The sequence below is a fragment of the Hemibagrus wyckioides genome, linkage group LG09 (genome assembly GCF_019097595.1).
Source record: "Hemibagrus wyckioides isolate EC202008001 linkage group LG09, SWU_Hwy_1.0, whole genome shotgun sequence".
NCBI lineage: Eukaryota > Metazoa > Chordata > Actinopteri > Siluriformes > Bagridae > Hemibagrus > Hemibagrus wyckioides.
In genome coordinates, this window is record NC_080718.1 from 25,087,497 (window position 1) to 25,113,047 (window position 25,551).

At 41.8% G+C, this 25,551-nt stretch overlaps 1 protein-coding gene across 5 annotated transcripts in view; it reads left to right on the forward strand.

The window, feature by feature from the left end:
- ehbp1 (EH domain binding protein 1) overlaps positions 1 to 25,551 on the forward strand; it is a 161,348-nt gene that overhangs the window by 14,884 nt on the left and 120,913 nt on the right. For all 5 annotated transcript variants that reach the window (XM_058398826.1, XM_058398827.1, XM_058398828.1 and 2 more), the window contains exons 3-5: positions 4,554 to 4,611; positions 6,318 to 6,413; positions 7,995 to 8,048. In XM_058398826.1, the coding sequence (XP_058254809.1) occupies positions 4,554 to 4,611; positions 6,318 to 6,413; positions 7,995 to 8,048 (208 nt within the window). The remainder of the gene's footprint in view (positions 1 to 4,553; positions 4,612 to 6,317; positions 6,414 to 7,994; positions 8,049 to 25,551) is intronic.

Here is a 25,551-nt window from a genome sequence, read left to right on the forward strand (position 1 = left end):
GGTTACGAGTTTAAATCCACGACTGCCCAAGAGCCTCTTTTAGGTTCCCGAGCACCGTAGACGAATTTCCCAACAAATGTCACTTTGGATAAAAGCGTCCTCAGAACGAATAAATGTGAAGGTGAGAGCTCACTTGTGCTAGGAGAGGCTCTTTATAAGACTCGAGCATGTTACACTCCTTCAGAGCAGCCCGTGTCCTTGACTGATATTAAACTGCAGTCTTTACGCGGTTTAAGAAAGGAATGCAGAATTATGCTGATCTGCTTTTCCCTCAATAATAAAAGCAGATGAGACGAAATCCGGGAAAAACACCGAGAGTAAATTTTTGAGTGCATCTGCTGTGCATTATGAATAAAACTCGTTCCAAATGAAAAGAGCAGACTAGATAATGGTCACCGTCGAGGTGATCTTGCCTATATTTCGGAAATTTCCAGAAGATTCTATTAAAGAGTTTCCAGCAATTGTTTTCCTGGAACACAAATCTGACGTACACCGTGGGGCAGAGTGTACACTTCCTGTCGTTATGCAGCTTTTTTATGTGATTTTTGGGAGAATGTAGAAGAGACATCTCTGTACCTTCTTTAAAGAGCTTGGCGTCGTTCATTCGCAGTCGTAGATGTGATTTTTTCCTTTTCTGCACTTTCACACAATGCCTCATGGAGCGGCCTGGGAGTCTGTGGCGTCTGTGCTTTATGTTCTGTAGTTAAAACACTTCCTGTGAGAGGAGGAGAGAGTGAAGGAGTGTTTTATTATTTCCTGTTTTTTTTATCCTTCAGACAGACTGTACATGCTCCTGTATAGTCACCTGTCACATGCAGAATATACACACTCTCTGAACACTGTACTACTGAAGAGCTGTGTCTGTGTGTGTCTCTCTGTGTGTGTCTGTGTGCGTGTCTCTCACTGTGTGTCTCTCACTGTGTGTGTCTCTCTGTGCTTGTGTTTGTGTGTCTCTGTGTGCATGTCTCTCACTGTGTGTCTCTCACTTTGTGTCTCTCACTCTCTCTCTCTCTCTGTGTGTGTGTGTGTGTCCTGAGGACATAAGGTTTCCTGTTTAGTGTCTGTATATGCCTCGCTGATGTCGTCATCATAACCTTTGTCATCATCACCTTCATGATGATAACCTTCATCATCATAATGTTCGTCAACACCTTCCTCATCATAAAAACCATCATCATAACCTTTGTGATCAATAATATTTGCCATCATAATAGCTTTCACGATCATCTTCGCCTTTATAATAACCATCATAATCATCGTCATAATCTTCCATATCAATTTAAACTTCTAACTATAACCTTCATCTTCATCATGTTTATTTTCATCATTATTTTCATTCTCTCTCTCTCTCTCTCTCTCTCGCTCTCTCTCTCTGTCTCTCTGAAAGCAGTGGTCTTATTTCAGTGTTAGGTTTGGGGGCTGTCTGGGCTCAGTGCTGCCTGCTGAACAACTTCACGTCCTTTTGGCTCAATGATTATTGCAGTTATTGGTGTTTAACACCAGCTTGATATGTAAAATAATCCAAAATCTGTCTTCACACATATAGGTTGTGTATGGTGGACTTCCTGTCCTCCACCCGTGTGTGTTTACTTCCTCAGACTGTGTGTGTGTGTGTGTGTGTGTGTAAGTAATACAAGGTTTGCTTTAGTTAGTCTGTTCATCTCTCAGCTTGTCTAATTATGTGTCTGTCTGATTTTCTGCCTGTTTGTTTACTTGTCTTTCTGTGTGTCTGGTGAGCTTGTTTACCTGTCTGTTCATGTTCATCTGTTTAACTGTGCATTGGGTGAAAGGTCAAAAGAAATAAAGGACTAAATGTAGCAGATACAGATAGATGAAGAGATGTCACATGGTTTAGCAAAACGGTGCAGAATCCTGCATTTACGAGGCATAAGATCATCTGTGTATCAGAGTGAGAGCAAATAGAAGATGGGTAATGTGGAGAGTGTGTGTGTGTGTGTGAGAGAGAGAGAGAGAGTGGTGATGATAGTCATAAGCATATAGACACAATGGGCAACTTTGTAGTTAAATTTTTCCCTAAGGCCCAGCAACACACACACACACACCACACTACCCTAGCATGTTGGTGTGACCGCTGTGCTGAGAATGATCCACTAATGATCTCAGTAATCTCGGGTCAGCGCCGGTCCCGGCTCAGTGAATGTGAAGATCAGAGTGCATTTTTAACATTTTTCATTAATGAATGAATTTATATTTAAAGAAACTCATGAGCATTTTAAGTGCCTGACTCATCCCAGTTCTGCATCAGGAGTCTGATATCCTGGAGCCAGTGTGTGATATCACTCCTTGATTGAGTGGGTGATTATTTGAAACGGCGCTCTCCTTCAGAGATGTTTTAGAAATATACAGCCTGAGGCTAATCATCTCTGTCTCTGTTTTACACACACACACACACACACACACACACACACACACACACCAGCCTGTCAGATTACAGTCAGTACAGTGTCTACTGGGTGTTTTACTGTAGCTGATCTATATTGGGATTCCCAGATCTATAGTGTCTAACTGATTCAGCTGGGACTGTCTCACTGACTTTCTCTCTGTCTCACTGACTTTCTCTCTGTCTCACTGACTCCCTCTCTGTCTCGCTGACTCCCTCTCTGTCTCGCTGACTCCCTCTCTGTCTCGCTGACTCCCTCTCTGTCTCGCTGACTCCCTCTCTGTCTCGCTGACTCCCTCTCTGTCTCGCTGACTCCCTCGCTGTCTCGCTGACTCCCTCGCTGTCTCGCTGACTCCCTCGCTGTCTCGCTGACTCCCTCGCTGTCTCGCTGACTCCCTCTCTGTCTCGCTGACTCCCTCTCTGTCTTGCTGACAGTCCACCTGTCTCGCTGACAGTCCACCTGTCTCGCTGACAGTCCACCTGTCTCGCTGACACACTCCCTCTGTCTTGCTGACTCCCTATGTCTCACTGATGCACTCTCTGTCTTGCTGAAACACTCTCTCTGTCATACTGCATACTCTCTCTGTTTGGCTGTATACTCTGTTTCGTTGTATACTCTCTCTCTCGCTGACTCCCTTTCTGTCTCGCTGACTCCCTCTCTCTGTCTCGCTGACTCCCTCTCTCTGTCTCGCTGACTCCCTCTCTCTGTCTCGCTGACTCCCTCTCTCTGTCTTGCTGACTCCCTCTCTGTCTTGCTGACTCCCTCTCTGTCTCGCTGACAGTCCCCCTGTCTCGCTGACACACTCTCTCTGTCTTGCTGACTCCCTCTCTGTCTCGCTGACACACTCTCTGTCTCGCTGACAGTCCCCCTGTCTCGCTGACTCCCTCTCTGTCTCGCTGACTCCCCCTCTCTGTCTCGCTGACTCCCTCTCTCTGTCTCGCTGACTCCCTCTCTCTGTCTCGCTGACTCCCTCTCTCTGTCTCGCTGACTCCCTCTCTCTGTCTCGCTGACTCCCTCTCTCTGTCTCGCTGACTCCCTCTCTCTGTCTTGCTGACTCCCTCTCTGTCTCGCTGACAGTCCCCCTGTCTCGCTGACTCCCTCTCTCTGTCTCGCTGACTCCCTCTCTCTGTCTCGCTGACTCCCTCTCTCTGTCTCGCTGACTCCCTCTCTCTGTCTCGCTGACAGTCCCCCTGTCTCGCTGACACACTCTCTCTGTCTTGCTGACTCCCTCTCTGTCTCGCTGACAGTCCCCCCTCTGTCTCGCTGACAGTCCCCCCTCTGTCTCGCTGACTCCCTCTCTGTCTCGCTGACTCCCTCTCTGTCTCGCTGATGCACTCTCTCTGTCATACTGCATACTCTCTCTGTTTTGCTGTATACTGTCTGTCTGCCTCACTTGACACTCTCTTGCTGTCTGCCTCACCGACACTCTAAATGTAATCAGCTAATTTTCTCTGTGTCTGTATGATTTTGTTTGTGTGTCTGACGCTCTGATTATGATTGATTCTGTCTTTAAGTGCCTGATTATTTAACACTCTGACTCTGATTGGTCTAAATTCTGCCTCTGCCATGATTGTAGCTGTGCACTGTGTGTGTGTGTGTGGTTTCATTATTTCTGATTAAGAGACTTTAAGTCTAGTGGGGGAAGTCTCCAGTCTTTTGTAATGTAATTATAATATATGGAGGCTCTAATTAAGCTAACCAGTTATAATGAATAATAAAAAAAGAGATGTAATGAATTAAATAATTTTTAATCAATAAAATATCTCTGGTAATTAATGCTGTGCCACCAATAATAAAGCAGTTAAAATTGTGCGTCAAATTTTTTTGGGCAGCTTGGGCAGGGGATGCGAATCAGGTAACCACACACACACACACACACACACACACACACACACTGTGATGAAGTTAGGAGGCTGCATGCCATTATAATGATTCTGTCTAGCAATTAGTTGGAGAATAGAATAAAGCTTGAGGTGTAAAGCCTCTAATCTCCATGTTGGAGGTCCTCGTCCATGTTAGGGTTCTTCACAACCGAACAGAATCTAACCAGGAATATAATCTCCATCTGAGTTCTGGTTAATGTCTCAATTCATCTGTTTAAATCCATTAATCTTTCCAGATTTTGACTTTTCCATTGATTTGTTCTTTCAGGCAACCAGACAAACTGGTGGTGGTGTGGACTCGCAGGAGTCGACGGAAATCCTCCAAGGTGTGTAGAACCTGTGTTTTACTTCCTAACCCCTGGTGTGTATCGATGTATGATGTCATCAACCCAGAAGACCACGGGTTAGCTCTAGAGTCTGATTTCTAGCAAGGTTTCTTCCTCGTGTTGTTACGTTTATGACATTTACGGCACCCGGTGTTGCTTTTCTAGCATCAGCAACCCTCAGGAGTCGCTATGGCGACGGCGCTGTCCGTCAGTGTTTGATCTGACACGCCCACACAGACTTTTCCTCTCCTGCCGTTCTAATTTATTTGCAGTTAGGAATACATCTTCCTCGTAAACATTAATCAATGCTAATTTGAATGATCTTTATTGTAAGTATTTTTATTTTTTAAGATATTTAAGACTACGCTGCCACTACGACTTGAACTACAAAAATAAATTTCTCATTATTGATCTATAATAAGAATGAAACTTGGCTTCGACGCTTCTTGCAGTATCGTGTTTTCAGCTCAGGATGTGTTGGGGCAAGAAATACACACTCGGCCTTGTGTCTGAGAGGTCTCGTGTTATCCGGAGCCCAAATCTCAACTCGACTTACAGACACACTTTTGTTTTCGAGTCCGTTGTATCGACGTCGGCACGTCATCCAGCGCTTGTGACAGTGTGTGTGTAAGGTGTTCGGTTTCCACTTCCTCCGGGATCCGTGTCGAGACAGGCCGCAGCGTAACTCATCCGTGAAGAAGCGTGTAAAAATCTACAGCGGTGCACAACTGTCTGTTTTATTCATGCACGCGGTGGGCGGGGAAGACTCCATTTCCACGCAGCTGCCCGGACAGGTCGGGATCATCGTCACGCCGCTTTTGGATCTGCTCTGTTTTGGGAAATGGGATCATCGCAGAGAAACGACTAGGTCGGATTTCCGGAGCGTGTGCCACAGCGAATCCAGACGTGTGTTAATCACCAGCATTTTACCTGATTTAGTTTTAGACTTTTATCAAACAATCTGTTAGTTTAAGGATGTATTTAGTTTACGGATGCATTCACACACGTGGTGAATCCGGTGGTGGCTCAAGTTGTTAAGGCTCTGGGTCGATTGGAGGTTCAAGCCCCAGCACCACCAAATTGCCACTGTTGGGCCCTTGAGCAAGGCCCTTAACCCTCTCTGCTCCAGGGGCGCTGTATCATGGCTGACCCTGCACTCTGACCCCAACCTCCAAGGATGGGATATGCGAAGAAAAGAATTTCACTGTGCTGTAATGTATATGTGATAAATGAAGGCAATTTATTATTTTTATTTATTTCTTTATATTGGTCCATATAAATAAATAAATTCCATGCCAGAGAAAAGGCAGCAGTATCCCAGAACACTTTCACACTACAGGAAATCGTCACAAGTCTCATTAATTTAGTCTAAACTCAAATCTATAAATTAAACAAACTTGCACCAGGGTTCGATTCAAACGGACTAAACGCTCGATATGTGAAAACAACCTACGAAAACCTACAGCTGTTTTAGCTGGATGTCTGGATTGTTTATTTATTTATTATTTATTTAATTAATTCTTCAGTCAGTTAAAAAGAGCCGATCAGCATAACATTGACATTTTATGGAAAGTGGAGTTGTTTGTTTCCTGTTAAAATGATGCAGTGAAGTGTCTGAGTCGTGTGTAACACTGTCTGGGTTTATTTTTCTTCCCCCGTCTCCTTCTCTCTCTCTCTCTCTCTCTCTCTCTCTCTCTCTCTCTCAGTCTCATAGTTGGCAACCGGGCATCAAAAACCCATACAGAGGAGTGGTGGTGTGGCCTGTTCCTGAGAACGTGGAGATCACTGTCACCCTGTTTAAGGTACATATATACAAACACACACACACACACACACACACACAGGAAAGAGAAATGGAAAGAAGAAAGAAAAATAAAGATAGGAAAGAGAGACAGAAAAAATAGAGAATTAAAGAGATAAATAAAGGAAGGAAGGAAGAAGGAAAGAAAGAAAAAAGAAGAAAGGAAGGGAAGAAGGAAAGAAAGAATGAAAGAAGGAAGGAAATAATGAAGGAAGGGAGGAAGGACAGAAGGGAGGAAAGGAGAAAGGAAGGAAGGGAGGAAGGACAGAAGGGAGGAAAGGAGAAAGGAAAGAAGGAAAGAATGAAAGGAAAGAATAAAAGAAGAAAAAGAAGGAGGAAAGAAGAAAGGAAAGAAATAATGAAAGAAGGAAAGAATGAAAGGAAAGAAGGGAGGAAAGAATAAAAGAAAGAAGAAAGGAATGGATGGATGAAGGACAGAAGGAAGGAAAGAATGAAAGGAAAGAAGGAAAGAATAAAAGAAAGAAGAAAGGAATGGAGGGATGAAGTACAGAAGGAAGGAAAGAATGAAAGGAAAGAAGGAAAGAATAAAAGAAAGAAGAAAGGAATGGAGGGATGAAGTACAGAAGGAAGGAAAGAAGGGAGGAAATGAAAGAAGGAAGGAAAGGAGGAAAGAAGAAAAGGAAGGGGGAAGGGAGGAAAGAATGAAAGAAGGAAAGAATGAAAGGAAAGAATAGAAGAAAAGGAAGGAGGAAAGAAGAAAGGAAAGAAAGAATGAAAGGAAAGGAGGAAAGAATAAAAGAAAGAAGAAAGGAATGGAGGGATGAAGGAAAGAAGGGAGGAAATGAAAGAAGGAAGGAAAGAAAGGAGGAAAGAAGAAAAGAAAGGAAGGAAAGAAATAATGAAAGAAGGAAGAGGGAAGGGAGGAAAGAAGGAAAGAAGAAAGAAGGAAAGGATGAAAGAATGAAAGGAAAGGAGGAAAGAAGAAAGAAAAGAATAAAAGAAAGAAGAAAGGAATGGAGGGATGAAGGACAGAAGGAAGGAAAGGAGGAAAGAAGAAAGGAAAGAATAAAAGAAAGAAGAAAGGAATGGAGGGATGAAGGACAGAAGGAAGGAAAGAAGGGAGGAAAATGAAAGAAGGAAGGAAAGGAGAAAGAAAGAAGAAAGGAAAGAAGGAAAGAAATAATGAAAGAAGGAAGGGGGGAGGAAAGAAGGAAGGGAGAAAAAAAGAAGGAAGGACATGTTTGTACCTTACACAGGAGAGAAAATGTCTCAGGTTCATTGAGTTAAATTTCTTTCCCAGTTTTTCCCCCCGGTTTCTGGCACATTAATATCCCAGGACACAGGAAGTAGCACATGCAGCCCCTCAGTGTAGAAGTATAGTACTGTAGAGATGAACCGCCTGGAAAGCTGAGATTCTGGAGAGAGTTTGAGAGAGTGTTCCTTTTACCTGACAAATAGAGAGCTTTTAAAATGATATATAAATGATCAATAGCCTGATGTTTTCAAGACAGATGTGTTTAGACATCTCACAGAGAAGCTGAGGTTTGTGTTCAGAGGAAGTGAGTAGATCTCTACGTTTGGATTGTTTCTTGTTAATGATTTGTGGTCATGTCTCCTGCAGGACCCTCATGCAGAGGAGTTTGAAGATAAAGACTGGACCTTCGTTATTGAGAATGTGAGTGCTGCACATCAGTCTTAAATAAATAAGCTCTGTTCCACTGTACCTGTGTGCTGGAAACACTCCTGTAGTGGTCACTGTACTGTCACAATAATGTCCAGATTTCAGGTAACTGAAGTCATTCAGCTGTAGCTTAACATAGAACAAGTCTCTCTCTCTCTGTGTCTCTCTCTTTTGCTTTCTCTCTGTCTCTCATTTGCTTGCTCTCTCTCTCTCTCTCTCTCTCTCTCTCTCTCTCTCTCTCTCTCTCTGTGTGTGTCTATTTTGCTTTCTCTCTCTCTCTCTGTCTAATTCATTTGCGCTCTCTCTCTGTGTCTGTCTGACTGTCTGTCTCTCTGTGTATGTCTCTCTCTGTCTCTGTCTGTCTGTTCTTCTCTCTCCCTGTCTCTGTTTGTCTGTCTGTCTCTGTCTCTGTCTCTCTCTCTCTCTCTCTCTCTCTCTCTGTGTGTCTATTTTGCTTTCTCTCTCTCTCTCTGTCTAATTCATTTGCGCTCTCTCTCTCTCTCTCTCTCTCTGTGTCTGTCTGACTGTCTGTCTCTCTCTGTGTATGTCTCTCTCTGTCTCTGTCTGTCTGTTCTTCTCTCTCCCTGTCTCTGTTTGTCTGTCTGTCTCTGTCTCTCTCTCTCTCTGTGTGTGTGTGTGAAAGGGCAGAGTAGCACACAAAGCATAAAAAGTTCAGTATGGCTTCATATAATAATTACACTATAATAATCCCACATACTCAGAAACATTATTTGATCAAAGTTCCTTATATCCCTTCATTTAAGACTCCAGTGATGATGACTGTGGAAATAAAAGCTTAGTCAGTCACTTTAACAGCATTTTTGCTCTGATGCTTTGTGACTCTCTCCACCTTGTGGCTGAACCTTGTCATTACACCCACTTGAGTCAGGAGACATGACAGGAACAGGAGATGATGGAATTTTACTTAAAGAAGCACTTATTATTCCTCTCTGGTAGTATGCTCAAAAGCCTTCATGTAAGTGCCATAATAACCGACATCATTTACCCCTAAAGGTAGTAGATGTTCAGGTGCTTAGGTTATATTTTATAATAGGCGTTCCCAGTTTTTATAACATTCTGTTGGTTTGATGTGTACATGTGTACAATGTGTAGAGTGTACAGGTTCAGTGTTACCTGCCTCTTTTTAGTACACAAACACAAATGTTAAAACCGACCATGTGATATCACACTCTGACACGAGTCTCAATCCGGTGTGAGAGTATTTAAATGAGCTCAGTGCATTAATCTAACACCTAAATATACACTGATCAAGCATAACATTATGACCACTGACTGGTGAAGTGAATAAGACTGATGATCTCCTCATCATGACACCTGTTAATGGGTGGGAGTGGGTGTTAGTGGGTGGGATATATTGGGCAGCAAGTGAACATTTTGTCCTCAAAGTTGATGTATTAGAAGCAGGAAGAATGGACAAGCTTAAGGATTTGAGCGAGTTTGACGAAGGGCCAAATTGTGATGGCTACACCACTGGATCAGAGCATCTCCAAAACTGCAGCTCTTGTGGGGTGTTCCTGGTCTGCAGGGGTCAGTATCTATCAAAAGTATCCTTTAAGTCCTGTTAGTTGTGAGGTGGGGCCCATCTTTGTGCCAGATACCACAGAACACCTTCAAGAATCTAGTAGTGTCCATGCCTCGTCGGGTCAGGGCTGTCAGTCCACTGACAGGACTGACACAATATTAGGCAGGTGGTCATAATGTTATGCCTGATCAGTGTAGTTGTTTCTAAAGAATGGAGGACCTCGAACTCTCTCTCTTCTCTCTCTCTCTTGCTCTCTGTCTCTCTTTGTCTCTCTCTGCCTGCCGGTGTCTGCCTATCTGTCTTCAGTCTGCATGCATGTCTGTTTGCCTTTCCTCCATCTCTCTCTCTCTCTCTCTCTCTCTCTCTCTCTCTCTCTCTCTCTTTCTCTTTCTCGCCCTCCTTCTTTGTTTCTGGATCAGTACCAGACACTCTGTGCCAGTCCAATCTTGAGTCTCAAGTCCATCTGTTTGCCCAGCAGAGAGGGAGAGAGAGAGAGAGAGATGCACACAACACACACTCTGAGCCAAACACATTAAACACACACGCATATGCTTTGACACAAAACAAACATGTATTCACGCACAGAAGCATATTTTACACACACACACACACACACACACACACACAGATGGACTTACTGTAATGCTAGAGTACACATTCACTCATTGTCTTAGAGACTCTGTGTATGCCTCCTAAAGCTGAAAACACACACACACACACACACTCGTCTTCATCCAGGTTGGACACTAAAAGCTGTTTTATTTTTCCTGGACAAATATTAGGAAAGTGAATTTGCCGAGTCTTACTGGAAAAGGGCTTCAGTGAATTTCTTTCCTTTGCCACTAAAACAGTTCTGTTCCATTTCCTGTTTGAGAAACAGAGAGCTGAGAACATGAGAAGCTGCAGATGGTTCATATTATTATTGTCATTATTATAATGAATGAAACCTGCTTGTCTTAAGCACACTGTTTCCACAAGTGGATATGCTAGGGTACTAACATGCTAGGGTACTAACACATTAGTGTACTGACATGCTAGGGTACTAACACATTAGTGTACTGACATGCTAGGGTACTAACACATTAGTGTACTGACATGCTAGGGTACTAACACATTAGTGTACTGACATGCTAGGGTACTAACACATTAGTGTACTGACATGCTAGGGTACTAACACATTAGTGTACTGACATGCTAGGGTACTAACACATTAGTGTACTGACATGCTAGGGTACTAACACATTAGTGTACTGACATGCTAGGGTACTAACACATTAGTGTACTGACATGCTAGGGTACTAACACATTAGTGTACTGACATGCTAGGGTACTAACACATTAGTGTACTGACATGCTAGGGTACTAACACATTAGTGTACTGACATGCTAGGGTACTAACACATTAGTGTACTGACATGCTAGGGTACTAACACATTAGTGTACTGACATGCTAGGGTACTAACACATTAGTGTACTGACATGCTAGGGTACTAACACATTAGTGTACTAACATGCTAGGGTACTAACACATTAGTGTACTAACATGCTAGGGTACTAACACATTAGTGTACTAACATGCTAGGGTACTAACACATTAGTGTACTAACATGCTAGGGTACTAACACAGTGTACTAACATGCTAGGGTACTAACACATTAGTGTACTGACATGCTAGGGTACTAACACATTAGTGTACTGACATGCTAGGGTACTAACACATTAGTGTACTAACATGCTAGGGTACTAACACATTAGTGTACTAACATGCTAGGGTACTAACACATTAGTGTACTAACATGCTAGGGTACTAACACATTAGTGTACTAACATGCTAGGGTACTAACACATTAGTGTACTAACATGCTAGGGTACTAACACATTAGTGTACTAACATGCTAGGGTACTAACATATTAGTGTATTAACATGCTAGGGTACTAACATTAGTGTACCAACATGCTAGGGTACTAACACATTAGTGTACCAACATGCTAGGGTACTAACACATTAGTGTACCAACATGCTAGGGTACTAACACATTAGTGTACCAACATGCTAGGGTACTAACACATTAGTGTACCAACATGCTAGGGTACTAACACATTAGTGTACCAACATGCTAGGGTACTAACATATTAGTGTACTAACATGCTAGGGTACTAACATTAGTGTATTAACATGCTAGGGTACTAACACATTAGTGTACTTACCTACTAGTGTACTAACATGCTAGAGTACTAACACATTAGTGTACTTACATGCTAGGGTACTAACACATTAGTGTATTAACATGCTAGGGTACTAACATTAGTGTACCAACATGCTAGGGTACTAACACATTAGTGTACCAACATGCTAGGGTACTAACACATTAGTGTACCAACATGCTAGGGTACTAACACATTAGTGTACCAACATGCTAGGGTACTAACACATTAGTGTACCAACATGCTAGGGTACTAACATATTAGTGTACTAACATGCTAGGGTACTAACATTAGTGTATTAACATGCTAGGGTACTAACATTAGTGTATTAACATGCTAGGGTACTAACACATTAGTGTACTTACCTACTAGTGTACTAACATGCTAGGGTACTAACACATTAGTGTACTTACATGCTAGGGTACTAACACATTAGTGTACTAACATGCTAGGGTACTAACACATTAGTGTATTAACATGCTAGGGTACTAACATTAGTGTACCAACATGCTAGGGTACTAACACATTAGTGTACTAACATGCTAGGGTACTAACATTAGTGTACCAACATGCTAGGGTACTAACACATTAGTGTACTAACATGCTAGGGTACTAACATATTAGTGTACTAACATGCTAGGGTACTAACACATTAGTGTACTTACCTACTAGTGTACTAACACGCTAGGGTACTAACACATTAGTGTACTTACCTACTAGCGTACTAACATGCTAGGGTACTAACATATTAGTGTACTTCCGTGCTAGGGTACTAACACATTAGTGTACTTCCGTGCTAGGGTACTAACACATTAGTGTACTTCCGTGCTAGGGTACTAACACATTAGTGTACTTACGTGCTAGGGTACTAACACATTAGTGTACTTACATGCTAGGGTACTAACACATTAGTGTACTTACATGCTAGGGTATTAACACATTAGTGTACTGACATGCTAGGGTACTAACACATTAGTGTACTGACATGCTAGGGTACTAACACATTAGTGTACTTACATGCTAGGGTACTAACACATTAGTGTACTTACATGCTAGGGTATTAACACATTAGTGTACTAACATCCTAGGGTACTGAAATATTATTGTTCCTACATGCTAGGGTACTAACACATGAGTGTACTTACCTGCTAGGGTACTAACATGCTAGAGTACTAACATGCAAGCATACTACGATATTAGTGTACTTGGTACCAACACATTAGTGTACTAACATGCTAGGGTACTAAAACATTAGTGTTCTTACATGCTAGGGTACTAACACATTAGTGTACTTACATGCTAGGGTATTAACACATTAGTGTACTAACACATTAGTGTACTTACATGCTAGGGTACTAACACATTAGTGTACTTACATGCTAGGGTACTAACACATTAGTGTACTTACATGCTAGGGTACTAACACATTAGTGTACTGACATGCTAGGGTACTAACACATTAGTGTACTTACATGCTAGGGTACTAACACATTAGTGTACTTACATGCTAGGGTACTAACACATTAGTGTACTTACATGCTAGGGTACTAACACATTAGTGTACTTACATGCTAGGGTATTAACACATTAGTGTACTAACACATTAGTGTACTTACATGCTAGGGTACTAACACATTAGTGTACTTACATGCTAGGGTACTAACACATTAGTGTACTTACATGCTAGGGTACTAACACATTAGTGTACTGACATGCTAGGGTACTAACACATTAGTGTACTTACATGCTAGGGTACTAACACATTAGTGTACTTACATGCTAGGGTACTAACACATTAGTGTACTTACATGCTAGGGTATTAACACATTAGTGTACTAACATCCTAGGGTACTGAAATATTATTGTTCCTACATGCTAGGGTACTAACACATGAGTGTACTTACCTGCTAGGGTACTAACATGCTAGAGTACTAACATGCAAGCATACTACGATATTAGTGTACTTGGTACCAACACATTAGTGTACTAACATGCTAGGGTACTAAAACATTAGTGTTCTTACATGTAATGGTAGTAAGATATTAATGTACTTATTTACTAGCATACTAACATGCAAGTGTTCTAACATTAGTTTACTAACATGCTCAGGTACCAAATTATTAATGTACTTACTTAGTAGCATACTAACTTGTTAGTGTTCTTACATACTAGGGTATGTACCTAACATGGTCTGGTACCAACATATTGCACTTATTAGCTAGGTTACTGATAGGATAGTGCACTGACACATTAGGGTACTAACACGCTAGCATGCTAGCTCTGTCAGCATGGAGCAGGTGATGGAATATTCCCCCAAATGGTCCGGAGTGTGGTGTTTGGGAGCTCTTGGGCGTCCTGCTGCGTGACTCAGAGAGCTGGTGTTCTTATTATTTTGATTAAAAGCTGATGTTCAGCACCCAGACCCAGGCTCATGAAGTTTCACTTACTCTACGCTTCTAATGCTGAATCTTCTAATCAGCTGGAAATGGAAACTAAAACCCCGGCGTTTCATATGGTTACACCGCTAATAACATCCCCTGCGTGGTCTTTTACGAGACAGAGGGGTGAAGTGGACGAGGTTCAGGGTCCTGTCTGTTCAGGAGAAAGTCAAAGACAGAAAATGGAGGGGAAATAATGAAGTGAGAATGAAAAGAGGAGGAAGAAAGGATTCTTAATTCCTCTTGTCTGTGCATACCTCACTAATAACGGAGTGATCAAAGACATGCCAAACATCTCTCTCCGTCTCTCTCTCTCTCTCTCTCACACACACACACACACACACACGCTGTGTGTCCTTGCATGCTGAGAGAAAGAGAGAGAGAGAAAAGGAGAAAGAAAAAAGGAAGAGAGGTGAAGGGGAGCGCGCCAAGTGAGACTGACATCAAAGCTCCTTGGGCAGGCCTATTTGGCACCAGATTACTCTGTGTGTGTGTGTGTGTGTGTGTGTGTGTGTGTGTGTGTGTGTGTGTGTGTGTGTGTGTGTGTGTGTGTTTGACATTCCTTTATTTTTGAAATGGAGGAAATACTAGGGAAAAGTCAGTGTCCAGTTTGATGTCTCTTTTCCCCTCTCTATTTCTTTTTTTCTTGAATTTTTTTTTCTTAATTTAGTATCTCTATTGTTTTATCCTTTCTGTTCTCTAGTTTCTTCTTTTCCTTTTTTCTTTCTTTTTATTTGTATTTATTTTCTCTATTGATTTATCCTTTCTTTTCTCTATTTTCTTTCTTTCTTTCTTTCTTTCTTTCTTTCTTGTTTATTTTTTCTCCTCTTCTCTTCTCTTCTCTTCTCTTCTCTTCTCTTCTCTTCTCTTCTCTTCTCTTCTCTATTTATCTTTTTTCACTCTATTTTCTTTCTTTCTTTCTTTCTTTCTTTCTTTTTCTTTCTTTCTTGTTTATTTTTTCCTTTCTTTTCTCTTCTCTTCTCTATTTCTTTTTTTCACTCTATTTTCTCTTTCTTTCTTTCTTTCTTTCTTTCTTTCTTTCTTTCTTTCTTTCTTTCTTTCTTTCTTTCTTTCTTTCTTTCTTTCTTTCTTTCTTTCTTTCTTTCTTTCTTTCTTTCTAAACCATCACACTACAGGAATTCTTGGATATTTGCTCTAAAGCACCAGTACACTACTATCTCTAGTCACTAGAGGACAGTCAATGAATGGATTTAGCAGCTCGCTCGCTCGCTCTCTCTCTCTCTCTCTCTCTCTCTCTCTCTCTCTCTCTCTCTCACTCTCACTCACTCACTCACTCAGTGTGTGTGTCTAGGTATAAGGCTTTCCATCTTTTAGAAATTGAGAAGAAAGGGATTCCTAAAATTCTACTAAGACTCCCAAGAATTGTTTTTTTTTTGTTTTACTTAGTTGTTATTATTTAAAAAAATGATTCTACATGTATAACATGTTATAATAAACTCCACTTTTCTGGGAAGTCTTTCTAGATGTTAGAACGTTTCTGTGTGGATTTATGTTCATTCAGCATTAGTAAGATCAGACCCTGATGTCAGGTGAGGAGGTTTGGGGTTCAGTCGGTGTTCCAGTTCATCCCAGAGGTGTTCAGTGGGGTTGAGTCAGCGTCAGGGCTCTGTGCAGGACACTCCAGATCTTCCACTTTAACCTCCACACCATGTCTTCATGGAGCTCAGGGGCTTTGTGCACAGGAGCATTGTCATGATGGAACAGGGTTCGAGTCTCTTAGATCCAGTAAAGGGAAACTGTACAGAATGTCTACAAAGAATTGTGTGCTTCTACGTTTGTGGTAACAGTTTTGGGGACGAACCACATTTGGGTGTGATGGTCAGGTGTCCACATACTTATGCCCATGGGGTGTGTTTCTCTTCAGGAGGTTTTAAAACTTTCACACTTTATAACATAACACCAATCTGACCAATAGACAGTGTCTGATATCTGACTAATCCAAAACTGTATTAGTGAATGGACAACATATTTCAGATTAAAGGAGAAATTCACTTCCAGAACAAAAACCTACAGATAATTTCCTCACCCCCTGGTCATCCAAGATGTTCATGACTTTCTTGCTTCAGTCATAAAGAAATGATGTTTTTTTGAGGGAATTTTTTCTCCATATAGTGGACTTCAGTGGTGCCCGCGAGAGCTCTAAACCATCCCAGCCAAGGAAGAAGGCTTTTATCTAGCCAAACCATCGGCCATTTTCTTAGAAAAATAAAAAATTGTATACTTTTTAACCGCAAAAGCTCGTCTAGCACTAGCTCTAGGACGTATTACGTAATCACGTCAGAAGGTCACGTGTGACGTAGGCGGAGCTACAGACCCAGTGTTTACAAAGAGAACGTGCAAAGACCAAGGAGGCGCAAATAAATCAAACGCTCTTTATTAACGAAAAGGGACATATAACTTTAATAAGGAAGCTTTTTTCCTTCCAAATTTAACAAAAACCACACTCGGATTTTCAAGTTGAATAGAAAACTCGCTGCATCTTCCTCACTTCCAGGAAAGAGAGTGAGATGGAGACAGAGAGGGATTTGTAACAAGGCCATGGATGAGAAAAGAAAACTAAAAATTGATATAATTATCAGCTTTATTGTTATTATTAGTCTCAGTTATTCAGCATCATGAATAAGGCAGAAGTGTTGATATTCTCAGCGTGGAAAGCAAAATCTGTGTGTGTGTGTGTGTGTGGCCTTGTCCTTGCCCTTCATTCGTTCTCTTCGCTCCTGTCCCAGGATCCTCCAGCTTTGACCACTCTCGCTGGCAGCTGACCCCCACACACACACTGAGTAAACAGAAACAATCTTTTGTTTTGACTTTGCCCAGTGTGACGCAGGAGCTGAAATAAACATGAACGCAGGCCCATGCGTGTCTCTGCGTCACCTGGGAGCGCGCGTTAATCCGCTTTTCTGGAACGTTCTTCAGCCCTGTCGCTCTCGGAGGTCTCCAGCCGAGACCTGGACACATGCGTACAGCGCTCTTATGGGACATTGTGTGTGTGTGTGTGTGTGCGCGCCAGACACACACATGAATATATGTTTTCTGTTCATGTGGGACGGTGTCTTTGTGAGACTTTGAGACAACTTTTTGTATTGATGATATAGCAGCTTTGTGTTTCTTTTCTTTGACGTAAATAAGGAAGGAAGGAAAGAAGGGGAAAGAAGGAAGGAAGGAAGAAAAGAAAAAAGGAAAGAAGGAAGAAAAGAACGAAGGAAAGACGAAAAGAAAGAAGGAAAGAAAGAAGAAAGGAAGGATGGAAAGATGAAAGGAAAGATGGAAAGAAGGAAGAAAAGAAAGGAAAGATGGAAGGAAGGAAGGAAGGAAAGAAAGAAAGAAGGACGGATGGAATGAAAGAAGAAAAGAATGAAGGAAGGAAAGAAGGAAGGGAATAAGGAAAGAAAGAAGGAAAGAAAACCGCCAGTCTTGCTCTGTACAGGACAGCAGCTTCTCTAGAATAGTCATGTTTTGCATGTATGGAGTGTTAAAGTCTCTGAACTCATCAAGATCTAAATTTGTAGTCTGTCTGTGTCTGTCTGTCTGTCTGAGTGTCTCTCTCTCTCTCTCTCTCTCTCTGTGTGTGTGTGTCTCTTTCCTGACACTTCAGTGTGTTTTGGGAATGTCTCAGTCAATGCTACTGAAAAGAGTTCGATTTTAGCATGTTGGTGTTTAGCCACACACACACACACACACACACACACACACACTAATCCCTGTGTGTTTTATTTGTCTTTTTCCATCAGTAGGTCTTCTTGCTGTTTTTGTTGTGCCTGGACTGTCAGTGGTTCAGAAAGGTCAGATGTAGCTTAATATTATGACATCACTGTTGCAGCAGATTACATCTGGCAACACACACACACACACACACACACACACACACACAGCTGAGCTCTTTTCTTTTAATTTATTAACCTGCTCTCAGTGAAGTCTCATCACATCAGGATCTCACTCTGTAATGTACCTGAATTTGTACGGATTCTTTATGAGCATCATCATTATAGCCTATATAACATCCTTCATGGACGTTCCGCAGCATCGCATGTAATCGGATCCCGTCTGTAGGAGCACAGAGAGCGTGTTCGTCTGATCTAGACTGCAGTGCAGTAACGCGAGAAGTGCAAGTACCGTGCAGTGTCCAGTATTAATCTGATTGTTTTAGTAACTGACCGCTCGCTTCCTCCGCTGCTGAGTTATGGGAAACATCTCCACAGGTGTGAGTCTGGAGCATCGTGAGAGCGTACCGCGCTGGTATCTCCCTCTCCTGGCTCAATCATGGACTAATCACGCAGTAATAATGGACCAATAATCACTCATTATAGTCTACACACAGACCAACATGGACTGGAATGGACTGTTTTACCCAGCATGCACTTTTTCCAATAAATAGGAGACTTTCTATTGCATGTGGTACTGTAGGGTCTCTCTTACACTCTTTCTCTCTTTCTCTCTCTCTCGATCTCTCTCGCTTTTCTCTCTTACACTCTCTTTCTCTCTCTCTTTTTCTCTTTCTCTCTCTTGATCTCTCTCTCACTTACACACTCTCTCTTGCACTTTCTCTCTTTCTTTCTCTCTCTCTTTTTCTCTTTCTCTTTCTCTCTCTCTCTCTCGATCTTTCTCTCGCTTACACTCTTTCTCTCTTTCTCTCTCTCTCTCTCACTGTCTCTCTTACACACTCTCTCTTTCTCTCTCACTCGCTTTCTCTCTCTCTTTCTGTCTGTCTCTCTCTCTCTCTCTCTCTCTCTGTCATACACACACACACTGTCAGCAAATTACTGATAACTGTTTATTTTATATGTTTGATGGACCTCTGCTTGTAGATTTCGGTTAGTGCTAAAGATGTAATCGGTGCTATGTAGGGGCATTCGGGTGTGTGTGTGTGGAATGAGGTGGAAAATGATGAGGTAGCACCTCTAAAAATGGAATGAACTCGTCTGTTAATCCAATATATCTGTGTCTCATGTGAGTGTGTGCGCTCGGCAGTACTGCAGCGGTAGGAGTTTTCGGGAGGCTGTAATTTATTTTTCTGGTCAGCCGTGTGATGAGAAGGAGACGACTGGACACTGCGCTCTGACCTCACTGATAAGAGAGAGGGGGTGTGTGTGTGTGTGTGTTGGTGGAGTGTGATGTGATGAGGCAGTGAGGACAGTGAGAAATGAGATGGAAAGCACTTTAAAGGCTCCGAAAGACATTTTACACTTTTGGTTCAGCAGTTCTTTATCTTTGTCAATTACAGAACAGTGCAGAAGCTGTGACATGTAGCACGGCGTTGTTTAGGGCGATGCGTCAAACTAGCATAACTAGCATAGTAGAAATCACGTTCTTTTACGTAAAGAGACACATTGGCTCGAAAAGAAGAAAAAATTTTCCTACAGCTGTTTTATTTTATGTCTGGTGTAATTAGTGAACTGACATAACGAGGGAAACAGTCAACGGTGACAACAGATTGTTTAAAGAAAAATGAACAGAAGAGGAATGCTTTTGTTCTCCTCGGCTTCAAAACGGACGTCTTATCAGTTCAGAGCCTGTGTTGGGAGTTGAAAGCGGTAATGTGAAGCGCTTCTGCAAAACAAACACAACCACCTTAAATTGTCTTTTTTTATTATTTGTTGCCCAAGCTTGTGCATACGTATGTTTGGAAACAGGAAAAAAGAGAACTGATAAGGGACAAGGGTAAAAAAATATAATAATAATAATGATAATATTAAGAATAGCTAAAATTTTATTTATACACCGCACCGCCTTTCCACAGCTCAAAGACACTTTACAGTCTAAGCTAATAGCTGCAGTAGAGAATACTAATAAACAAGCAAGAGACAATAAACAAAAGTTCCAAACAAAAATCAATACAGGCAGATGAGGACAAAAGCCAAATCAGTGATGGAGACCTAAACACACAAAAGAGGAATGATGGAAGTATTTTAAGTGAAGAAGAAATGCATTAAATATGTTTTAAATTGATGTATTCACAAATACTTTGAGTCAGTGATCAGCACTCGAGTCAGATCAGGGTTTGAATGGATCCAGGCTGATTGGAGCCTGAGCCTGAGACTGAGACCGGGACTTGGCCTGAGACCGGGCCTGAGACTGAGCCTGCGACCGAGCTCGAGACCAGGCCTGAGACTGAGCCTGTGACCAAGCCTGAGACTTAGCCTGAGACCGAGCCTGAGACTTGGACCGGGACTTGGCCTGAGACTGAGCCTGCGACCGAGCTCGAGACCGGGCCTGAGACTGAGCCTGTGACCAAGCCTGAGACCGAGCCTGAGACATCCTGCCTGGTCTAAATGTTAAGATATTTATATATAAAGGGTTTAACAGATGGATATTGGGTTAACTACTAGAAGCTAAAAAATTTACCTTTTTATAACTTCAAATTACATAATGAAATATTTTTTAATGAAATATAAGTATTTGTTTCATGGATGTGATACAAAAATTTCTCATAAAGCACATTTCTCAGTATCTTTTAAGGTAGATTTCACCTCCTCTAGGAATTTTTTAAATTTATTTATTTATTTATTTTGAGTTTCACTGATTCATATGAATTTTTTTCTTAATACAGTGAAACCAGGTTTAATTTCAGATTTTTCTAAATGAAGATTAGCTTTAAATTGTTTTTGTTTATTTATTTATTCATTTACTTTTTATATTTTGCTTCAGTTTAAACTATTTCTCAAAATGGTGGCTGATTTTGGGGTTAAATTACAAAAACATCCATACAGAGAAATAATGAACAAAAAGTAGATATGAATATTAACGTAAGACTGTAGTGCATTCCACGTGATATGAGGAAAACGCACAAAAATACCCCGAATAGTAGCATTATTGAACCATCAGGCCTCTGATAGTCCCACATCTCTGATTTGGGCTCCTGGTAGTTGTAGGGCATCCCCTAATCATAGCCAAGAGATAGAGATGTAGTAGAAAGTTAAAGATGGTGCAGATGTCAGTAATAAACACTGACCTGTTGGAGCTGAACACTGCGTTTTAAAAGCAGGAGCTATTAAATATATATTTATTTATAAATATTTTTCTCCAAGGTTTAACAAAACACTTTATACAATTTAGGTTATAATTTTATCCCCCACTGATGGCCCTTACCACTGAAATAATTAAACAAATAAAATATAAATAAATTACAGAAACAACAAGAAGACAATTTAGGAAAATAAAATAAAAAATATTCTTTGCAATATTGTACACATTTACAGGTGGACAATGTCATTGTAGGAATAATATATATAAATAAATAAATAAATAAACAAACAAAACAACTCAATACTGATACATTCGTAGTGGTCTTTACATAAATATAAAAACAGACAACGATCAGTTTCCACAAATCTCTTTATAATGATCAGGTAAAGGGGAGAATCTTCATCTTTTCAGAATATGTGATATCTTCAGATTTTCTGTTCTGAACACGTCTCCAGTTTTTCTCATCCAGATGCACAGGAATCGCTTTTCTGTGTCTTTTCTCATCTTCATCTCGCTGTTCTCCGATCGACTTGCACCCTGAATCCTGAGCACACACCTTGTTTTTTTGTCACAGTCATGACCTGCTAGCGTGAGACAAAAACGTGTGTGTGTGTGTTGCTTTGATTGAGTAGGTTGTGTGATGAGGTGGGAGGAAGGAGGGAACTGTTTGTTTCCTTTCTGGTGCTTCTCTAATTAATGAACTGATGAGACAAAAGGAGGAGGTCAGGCCCCTTCCCCTGCCCCGACTGATGATTTGGTGCGTGTGTGTATGGTAGGACCGCCCACAGCTCTGACCCTCACCCCCTATACTGGCACCAGCTGTGGATCAATACCTGGACAGCTGGGCTAGCGTCCCCTGATGTGCCAAAATCACACACACACACACACACACACACACACACACAGCCACTTCTGAAGCAGATAGTGCCAGCTCACCCCCACATCTCGGAACCATTCTGTTCTTGGCCTGACTGTAAATGTTAAAAAGAGAAAGATCATTTACATATTTAACTTTCACTATTCATATTTTTTCCCCCCAAGTTTCTCGTTCAATACAGCAATAAAGCAATTCAATACATGTGGAACTCTCAGGAGTGTACAGTTGATAATTAATCACAGCACTGCTAAAGAATTCTCCATTCTGATTGGTCAGTAGGTGTTGATTCATTTTCTATAACAGCGGCTCCGACAGGTTTATGTTAATACACTTGTTTTTGCATCGATCCTCCAGAACCACTGACGGGTGAAATGTAGAGTATTGATTATCTCCTTACAGTGGCACCTGTCAAAGGGCTGGATATATTAGGCTGCAAAGTGAACGGTCAGTTCATGAAGTTGATGTGATGGAACTAGGAAAAACGGACCAGAGTAAACGTTTTACTGACTTTGACAAGGACCAGATTGTGATGAACTGTGTGAGAGCTTCTCCAAAACCGTGGGGTTTCCCCCCATGTGCAGTGGTTAGTACCTACCAAAAGTGCCCCAAGGAAGGACAACTAGTGAACTGATGATAGAGTTGTGGAAACCCAAAGCTCATTGAGGTGTGTGGAGAGTGAAGACTATCCTGTCTGGTCCGATCCCACAGAAGAGCTAGTGTAGGACAGATTGCTGAAAAAGTAAATGCTGCCTCTGATGGAAAGGAGTCAGAACACACAGAGCATCACAGCTTGCTTCATACGAAGATGCAGAGCGATCAGAGTGACCGTGACGACTCCTGTAGACTCCTGTGAAGGTAAGCATCAGAACTGAACTATGGAGCAATGGAAGAAGGAGGCTTGGACTGATGCTACACTTTGACATCAAGTGGTGTTTGTGTATTGATTACCTGGGGAAGAGATGGCACCAGGATGCACTGTGGGAAGAAGTCAAGCTTGCAGAGGCAGTGTGATGCCCTGGGTGATGTTCTGCTGGGAAACTTTGTGTCTTTGGCATGCATACGGATGTTACTACCTAAACATTGCTGCAGATCAAGTACACCCTTGTAATGGTAACGATGTTCCATAATGGCAGTGGCCTCCTTCAGTCTCCTCCATGCTGCAAGCATTGCTCTGGTATGGATTGAGGAACGCGACAAAAAGTTTGGCCTCCATTCGGTTTCCAGATTCTCCAGATCACCCACGTGTTTTATTTCTTACACATATTAGCATTTCACTATATTTCCACTGGAGGATCTTGTTTGCTATAGAAATGGTGTCAGCTCTATGTGAATTTGTGCTCTTTGGATCTGATGAATTACTTTATCATTATATTATATTTTAGTATATATTATGTACAAATTTTTGAAGGAATCTAGTCTCTGCTGGTGTTCAGGTTGAAGTACATTAGCATGGCAGTAGGGGGCATCCTTCAGCTGACCTGGCAAGCCCTCATCTCCCCTCTCGGCGACGTGTTTAGCAATTCAGGAGGCACAATGCGAGCGCATTGATAGTCATATCCCTGTGATAAATTAAAAGTGCCTCATTGTCCCTTTCCATTTTACACATTGTCAGAAGCGCGGCTCTTAATCTCACCTCCTGATTGACACCGGCGGCCGGGGAAAAGAGCACATTTTATTGTTTGCGCTCGTCAAATCTAGTTAAAACCCAATTCTTCGTCGGGTATTTGCATATTCCTAAGTATTTCTTTCGGAGAGTGGGCCCTAAATCCGTCTTAAGTGTTTGATGCTTTTGGAAAATTCATTCACAAAGTATCTACATGCGCTATTAGCTCGGTATAATGCAGCAGGCTAATCTGCTTGATAAGAAGGGGGAGGTGGGCACCGTTTTCTTCAGGGATGACACGCTATATTTCCGAGCGATTCAACAGGGGCTCAAATGTCAACACAAATGTCAAGAGCCATCACAGAGCCAGTGTTTTTCCCCCTCGTCGTCTTTATTTTATTAAGAGTGCTATGTCGAGCCTGTTATTCAGGGTCAGGCCCGGTGGGAGTGGAAGTCTGGGTAATTTGTTTGCTTGTGTAGATGGGCGGGTGGAGTGAAGATGGTGGAAAAAATGCCCAGGTGTTGCCCTTTATTTTGTGCCACAGCATAGTTTGAGAGCAAGAGAAACAGGAGGGAGACGTGTCTGGCCTGGTCGCTCTACGATAATCACGGTCTCGGGTGTTTCCTGCCTTTTATTCTCGAGGCAAGGCAGCTACACCTGGATATCAAGTTTTGCCCCATCTCTGCTTCCAGACTGGACAGGATTGTGCAATGATCTTTACTTCCAGTCACAATGCAGCATGTTTCCCTACAGTGATGTGCCTCATTCAGCTCTTCATCATGTCCATTACAACCGCAAGCTAGTGTTAGTGTGGAAAGAACTCATTCTCATTACTAAATAAAGTACTCAGCCTACTTGACTGGTCCTTAAAATTACACCAGTTTAATTCAAACACAAAATGGCTGACCTGATGCTCTGACCCCAACTGTGCTGTACAACATATGGCTAAAAGTATGTAGACACCTGACCATCACGCTTGTACGTGTGTGCTGAACATCCACTTGCTGATTCATTCCTCCTTTTCTGTTACTCTGCTCTTAAGGCTTTCTTGATGTAGGAAAGTGGATGTTGGGGATTTGTTTTCATTCAGCATCAGATGTCAGGTGAGGGAGGTCTGGGGTTCAGTCAGTGTTCCAGTTCATCCCAGTGGGGTTGAGTCAGAGTCAGGGCTCTGTGCAGGACACTCAAGATCTTCCACTCCAAAACGTAACCTCCACACCATGTCTTCATGGAGCTCAGAGGCTTTGTGCACAGGTGCATTGTCATGCTGGAACTGCTCTTAGTTCTGGGAAACTGTATATACCTATATAATACATGGACATTCTGTACAATCGTGTGCTTGAGTGGTAACAGTTTGGGGATGAACCAAAAAAAATAAATTGCTTGTATAGAATTATATTAATCCTCATTAACAGGTGAATGCATTCATTCGCTGAAGTATTCTATAGTAAGGAATATAATATGAAAAAACCTCTGTAATGTGTAATGGATTCTTAGGTGCAGTGACAACATACAGGTGTGTGTGTGCACACGTTTGGAAAGTGTGTCTACACGTAGCTGCATCTCAGTCTCCCTTAGACAGCGTCGATAAGGCCTCTCTCTTTACCTATGGGAATACAACTACACACAACCACCTATCTGACAGATGCATATCTATACACACACCATTCACACACACAGCCGCTGGGGAAGATTCCTATCTGAGATTCTCTCCATCCGCTCTTTATGTGCACACGCCAAGTCTGGAATATGTATCTGTGATCACATTGATCTGTGCGAGTGGGATATGCATTCTAAAGGAGGACGAGGCTCTGGACCACATTGTTGTCCCCATCTGACAACAACA